General features: G+C 36.5%; 1 protein-coding gene across 7 annotated transcripts in view; it reads right to left on the bottom strand.

Moving 5' to 3' along the window:
• Positions 1–1,436: 1,436 nt before the first annotated feature.
• Positions 1,437–7,488, bottom strand: part of BIRC6 (baculoviral IAP repeat containing 6) — a 213,342-nt gene continuing 207,290 nt past the window's right edge. For all 7 annotated transcript variants that reach the window (XM_061432032.1, XM_061432030.1, XM_061432034.1 and 4 more), the window contains 2 exons: positions 5,726–5,860; positions 1,437–2,567 (listed from right to left, as the gene is read on the bottom strand). In XM_061432032.1, the coding sequence (XP_061288016.1) occupies positions 2,388–2,567; positions 5,726–5,860 (315 nt within the window). In that variant the 3' untranslated portion in view covers positions 1,437–2,387. The remainder of the gene's footprint in view (positions 2,568–5,725; positions 5,861–7,488) is intronic.

The following is a 7,488-nucleotide window of genomic DNA, read 5'->3' as shown; positions in this document are numbered from 1 at the left end:
TTCTTCTGTGACCCAATCCCTCCTAGCTTCCCCACACCACAGCCCAAGACCATCCATTTAACAATCCTAACTTTGCCTCTTAAAATCCAATAGCATCGAACATGCTGCCATTAACTCAACATCTCCTTTTGCTCCCTTGTGTCTGGAATAACTTATGCCTGGCTAACTTATTTATCCTCATTCTTTAAGACTTAGGGTATCTTTTTTAGGAAGCACCCATGATCAAATCATTAACATTTTGTCTGAGGTTAAGTGTCCCTCCTCTGCGCTCCTAATAGTATCCTGTCAATAAGAGTATCAGAGAACTTACCATTCTTCATTGACATGGTTTTCACGTTTGTTATTTAATCCTCAAGTGCAGGAACCTACAAAGTGAATGCTCAAACGTTTGTTGGCAGAAAGTCTAGACTCCAGATGGAACCAAAATAGACTAAAGTCTCAAATTCAGATGTTAGGCCTTGGTTTTTACAAAAACATGAATTGGAACTTATAGTACTGACACTGTTTGCTTTTATAAAGCTTTCTGAGGACTAATGGAGTGAAATGGGGAAAATGACCCTACTTGATTGGGCTTTCCTTGTGGCTCAGCTGGTAAAGAATTCACCCGTGATGTGGGAGACATGGGTTCAATCCCTGGGTTGGGAAGATCCCCTGGAGAAGGGAATGGCTACCCGCTCCAGTATTCTTGCCTGGAGAATTCCATGGAGAGGAGCTTGGTAGGCTATAATCCATGGGGCTGCAAAGAGTCAGACACAACTGAGCAACTTTCATTTATTTACTTATTTTAATGATCAAAAATAAACTCCAAAATTGGAGGTAAACAAATACTTGGATAGAAGCTTTTATTGTCTATCCCTGACAGGACCGTACAGACCAAAAAAAAAAAAAAAAAAACCGTAGAGGACTGATGACTGTCCTTTTATCACTTGTCGCTGATAACTTTATTCTGAGATATAAGCTAGCATGTCTGCAGGTAACATTTAAATGACTCTTCTTTCTCGTAAACTAACTTGATGACTCTTCTTTCTCATAAACTAACTCGATTCTGTCATGCTTGGTGTAACTCACTAGACCTAAAGTTAGGTATTTTGGAAACTCTGATTTCCTGGTCACACACTTCGTTCACTTTACGGAGCTCTAGAGCTTGTTGCGCGAGTATCACGATCCCTACTTTTCCTGTTCCTTCACAGATGAACTCACTGTTCAGGATACAGCTTCTCCTCCTGGTCAGCTCCAGATTCAGGGTTTTCACAGGCCAGTTTATTTTGTATAGACACTGTCAAGAATCATTTTAGGTTTTCCTTTGTGATAACTGGTCTAAAACATATATATATATATCCTTTCCTTTCCCATGAGTAGTTCTTGAAAGTGTCCAATTCCTTGTAGAAACAGCATTTCACACCATGGCAAACTGTTTTAGAAACAAGACATACTAATACACCTAAGTCTTTATTTATTTGGCTCTAGGAAGAATTTGCATGAAAATGAGCCTATATGGCAAGTACAGCACCAGAGAGGTCCATCCTCTCTGCTCTACAGAGCCTCAGTGTTTAATACATACATGTGACGTTAGTAATAAAACCAGACAGTCCAGGAAGACAGGAGCCCTTTAAGGAAAATTCAGTTTAGAGTGACTTTTCAAATTGACCATTCTTTTTCATAGACTTAAATTCAAATAACAGATACATTCACAGGCCCAAATATTGGCATAGAATAAAATCATGTTCATTTATTTTTCTGCATCTTAGAATTTTAGAAAGCATAAAATTAAATACGTTGAATGTAATAAATTCATCCATACAAGTGCAAGTCTTCAGCTATAATGCATTTTATGGCAGATTTATCATTTAAAAAATGTACCAGTAAATCAAAAAAGAGGGAGTATGTCCATTTAACTTTTATTGAAGTGTATGGAGGAGGTCTTCAGAAATCAAATATGAGCATGAAGATATGGTCAAACATAAAATCTATCAAATTCAGTGAAAAGTTGCTGACTTTAAATAGTAGTTGTAAGAATGACCAATATATATTCTTTGTTAACAACCCTTCACTCTACAGTAAAAAAAAGAAAACAAACATTCAGTAAACATTCTTTCCTAAGGTAGTTTCCCTTATATAATCAGTGATTTCTCCATTTCTTTGTATACACAAATTTGTTGAACATACCAATCAGTGGTTCTCACAATTGAAAAATAAAAGCACACAAAAGTTTACACTCTTGTACAGGTAAATAAAAGATCACCTTGAATTAAACTGGATCTCCTTAAGGGTGTAGTATAGTTTCAGTTTCATTACCTATTACATAATTAGTTTCTTACATACAAATATTGACATATTTGGCTTGTGCTTCAAAGCCTTTGTGTCTATGATGTCCACGTCAACGCAGCTCATAATTTGAAGTCACTGGGGAGTTCTTTACTGCTGCTAGGTTTGACCTGATCATGCATTAGAGTCTCCTCAGCACCAGCTGTGGCACTGCACATCTCCGAGGAATCATCGGCGTCAGGGTCCAAGCCTTCAGGACAGGGAAGTTTGAGCAGCTCTTCTCGGAGCTGAGCAGTGTGACGCTGTGCAGGGGAGAAGGAGTGATGTTAGAATTCCAAATACTAGGACTAGCACAACATCACTGAAGGGAGGCAATGAGTTTAAAACTAATCCAAAGAATTGGGTCTACCAATATTTATTGTGGATCTTCCTTAAGCTAGCTACTCTAACAGGCAAGTGAACAAAACTGGCACAAATCTCTATCTCAAAATATCTGATGTTGCTGATAAGCCCTAAGTACCTGAGTAGCATGACCACAGACTCTACCAATGCCCCGACCTCTGTAACAGAAACTGCATTATTAATGGCTTAGAGGACACCAGTCATTTGCAATATATAGTTTCAAGTTAAAGAGAATATCTTGACTTGTGATACACGCTGCCTCTGCCTTAAATATTTTTGAGACAAGCAGCCCATAAATTAAAATAAACCCACTGCTATTTTAAAGAATGAAAACAGCATTTCTCAGGTACTAGGCCTTATACAGAACACTTGAAATGTTTCATACTCATTATCTCATGTCATGCTTGGAATACACCTTAGAAATAATTTCATCATCAGAATTTTTGAAAATGTAAACAAATGAAAAAAGAAGATCTAGAGAGAGTACCTAACTTTGTATTACCTATACTGCCATTTATGGAAGGATATAGAGATGTTAATAGAGAGTGGTTGGTTGTTTACAAACATTAAGCTTTAATTTATAACTTTCTAGCGAGAGACAAAGGATCTCAAATCTCACACTAAGGACTTTGAAAATTAGGCCTGTCAATAGCTGATGCTGAAAATTAACCAGCATTCCTAGAACAAGGCACTGTGTTCAGCAGTAATAATGTAAAAAGCAAGGAGTAAAATAAGGAAGATACAGCTGGATAGAGACCGACTATACAATGCCATTTTCTCTAAGGGACTTGAGCATTTGTGGATCTTGGTATTTGCAGGGGATCTTGGAACTAATCCCCTGTGGATACAGAGGACCAATTACATGATCTCTGACTTAAAAGAGCCTACATTTTGGCTGGAAGTTTACATAAATAAGCAAGATAAAACAACTATACATTTGTAGCCATTTGTAAGGCTTTAAAATATATTTACATACTGGCAACTTAAAATTTTTCTAGCCCCAATTTCCCTTCTACCGTGAACAACAGGAGAAAACATTAACTAAAGAATAAAAAACAAAATTGACAATTATTATTATTATTATTATTGACAATTGAGGCCCAGTTAAGGTGGGAATACTATGCCTTTATTGTGAAATTAAACAGAACAGCTGCATACTTTTCTCAATTAGCATTCAGCAGCAAAAGTATATCTCAGATGATGAAAATGTAGGCTGATTCAGAAATAGAGATTTTTAAATCAGGATGACACAGAAACAAAAGACAATGAGAATCTGAGATAAAAGCAAGATACCAACTGAAGCAACAAAGCCAAAGTTGCTTTGGCTGGAATTTAGCCATTGAGTTTTTGTGTCAGGGAAAGACATATCTAAACACACTTGGGAAGATATTGATCTGGTTATGTGCTACAGAAAAAACTGTAAGGGTGGGAATGAAGGAGAGGAAGACTGAGCTCTGAGCACTGAAGAGAAAAATGGGGAGAGAAATTTCTGTATGAAGGCAGCACTGACAGGATCCAGCACTGAACAGATAGGTGTACTAGATGAAGGGGGATATAAATGTAATCTGAGGATTTTAAGACAGAGGAAAGTGTTTAAAATTAAGTAAATACAGAAAGTCAGAAAGACAGGATATCCAAGTAATATGCCAGTAATATAACTTTGAGAAAGCTAAGAGCAGACAACTTTTAAAAGTTTGCACTAGAAAAAACAAGTGGAAAGACCGTCCACAGATGAAAAGTACAGGGGGAAACACAAACACTAGATCAGTGTTATAAGTGTTTTTAATAGGTAGGTATGGTGTTACAAGAGATTATACTGAAATCATCCAATTTAAAAGTCAAGGCAGGTTCCATGAAGCGAAATTTAAGATGAAAACTGAATGGAAGTGAGCCAGCACAGCAGGTGAAAAGCAACATCTGTAAAAGCCTGAAGCGGGGATGAGGGCTGTAGACAGGAAGCCAGGGTCACTGGCTTTGACAACCACAGAGTTGATAACTTTCACAGAACGGAAATTCAACTGCAAAATGCTCTTTAGTGAGAGGGTCATTTAAAAACAGAGGCAAAAGTATTAACAGCTCTAGTTTGGTAGTAAAAAGGCAAAAACATTTTTATAAATGGGGCAAGAGAAAACTATCTTAGGAAGATGCAGATGTTAAGAAACAGTTTTCTTTTTAAAGGTTTTATATAAAATGGAAAATCTCAAATATACACAGAAGTAGGCAGAATATAAAAAAGAACTTCCATGAGTCTACTTCAACACTTATCAACTCATGGCTAGTCTTCCTTCATCTATATTCCCACCACTTTTCTCATTTTATTTTGAAGCAAGCCTCAGATATCACATGGTTTTACATTCATAAATATTTCTGTGTGTAACCTGAAAAAACAGGAATATTTAAAAAATTCACCAATAAAAAACTAATAATCCCTTATCATCATCATCATCTAATCATTTTAAGTGAAGATACTTTTAAAGTTAGAAGGAAAGGAGCCAGTAGAGATAACCATTATCAATGGAGGATAAAAGGAACAGAGGCGAGCAGGTATCCCAAGGCAGGGAAGAAAGAGTGGCTGTTGAAGCTATGATTCCCACATCAAAATAAAAAAATCCACTCACTCCCAAACCATCACGTTCTACATTTCCATTCTGTGAACACTCCAAGTTGAAATCAACAGCTCGCTTCCCCGCAAACAGGTTTGTATCACAGACACTAACTACCACACCCATCAGCTGTCAGGGGCTCTACAATCTCCCTCACTACTCCAAGTAACAAAATCCTGCAAAGGAAGAGGCCTAGAGGAACACAGTGCACAGCGTCTCCCCATCATCTTCATACAACTCTATGGGGCTCTGCTGGCTCACTTCCTATACTCACTTTTAATTTTAGGAACTGTCAATTCATTGTCAAAAGGAATGCATCTTTTCTGTAGACTTTTGGGGAGCCTCTGAACTTAATACATTTACTGTTTCTTGCTAGTGGTCATAGTTCTGTCAGGGAACATATACCTCTTCTTTTAAAGCCACCAGCAAGGCTTCTGTGAGGGAGGGTTACTTACCTTGAGAGCTGCTGCATGGTGAGACATGGTCCTGCCAACCCGCTTGTCACTGCTGTACTGCTGGATGTCAGCAATCCACTCCTCACACTGGGCCATGATCTCCACTCTTTTCAAGTAAAAGTGTTTATGTATAACCTTAAGAGTAAACCACGCCAGAGGACAAAAGGTGATCAAGTCAGAATTTAAAAGACAACATATGTGGCATTACAAAGAAATAAAATTTAAAAGATATGGCAATTTTTTTTTTTTTTTTTGGTCTCCAGAGAACTCAGTGTGGTGAACTGTACATTATTATTGATAACGTGGAAGAATCAGGATTATGGCATCAGATGACGTGTGTTGAAACAGCCAGGTTCTAGAGCAAAAAATAATGTCCTATCCCACTCAGACATTTCATTAGTTAATCTTATCCAGAGAACGTTAAGATATCTAGAACACAACAGAATCAGAAGTAAATGTAAATAAATGAATAACTAGGAGAAAAAGTACTGAAAACAGAAAAACTGTCAATTTCTATCTTTCAAAGAGAACTCAAACAACATCTGGATGGGTAAAGAGATTCTAAATCACTGGTATTTGCATAAAAATCAGAACCTAGCCCTAAAATACCCACTATTAATTTTGTCTTCTGGTTAACTTATGAACAAGATTTTATTTTATGAAGCTTATCTCCATGTGATAAATATACTTTACATTTCACTTTTTTAAACTTCTCTTTTTGGAAAACTGAGCAAAATTTCTGTGTACGTAGTAAGTCTGTTTTTGACAAATTTAAACTAGAAAATAGGTCATTTGGGAATTATTATTCTGTATTGTGGGTGAGCTACTTACTACACTGCCCAATGAGCTTGTCTCCCCTAAAGAAAAGACAACACCTACAACAGGAAAGTCATTAGGAAAGCCTGGGAATGGATGTAAAACACCAATAAGTTATTGAGTTTGATGCAAACAAGGATACAAAATGAGTAAGAAACAACCTAACATGAAGAGCCACGATAAGCACAGAACAAGATTCAATGGATAGACTGAATGTAGTATGTGAGTAAAAGAATGAAGCCACAAGTGGCTACGTTTAAATGGCGCTTTTACTGAAAGACGAAAGGAAGAATCAAAGTGCAGTTTTACAGTGTTTAGGTTTGAGGTGGTTATTATATACTCTGGTAGACTTGTCAAGTGGTTTATATATCTGGATACATTATTTGAGTCTTAAGGACACTGAGAAATTAGTTGATGATACAAACAGGAGGAACATTAAGTTTCTCATGGGCAGGAACTGAGTTTTGTTTTTCCTCGGGTTCAGAGTACCTTAGTGCAATAGATGTTGGCTGCAAAATGAGTTGCTTAATATAAGTAACCCAAGTTTGAAAAGGGACAGAACACTATGCTTACGAGTATAAAGAAATGCATGTTTGTATTTCCTGTAATATTAGGAAAAGTAATAATTATCCACAGCCTTGAATACAAGCCTTTACAAAAATAAAATACGCAACTTTGTCAAAGTGCAAATTCATTTAGTAACAATAGAAGGAGAAACATTTTTTACACTCCTTCAATAGATTCAATGATGCCACTTGTTAACTTCGTATATATAGCTACATAGTAATAACACAATATTTGCTTAACAAAATTAACGATCAATTTAAAAATATTACAGGATCTCTAAAAATTTTAAATATCTTTGAAGATATTAAAGATCAATTTTCTGTCAGGTAAATATGCCAATTTTTCCTCTAAAGTATTGTGGTTTCTAGTACAATCTAAGA

Source organism: Bos javanicus, chromosome 11 (assembly GCF_032452875.1).
Source record: "Bos javanicus breed banteng chromosome 11, ARS-OSU_banteng_1.0, whole genome shotgun sequence".
Classification (NCBI taxonomy): domain Eukaryota; kingdom Metazoa; phylum Chordata; class Mammalia; order Artiodactyla; family Bovidae; genus Bos; species Bos javanicus.
This window is presented reverse-complemented; position numbering and strand designations above follow the sequence as displayed.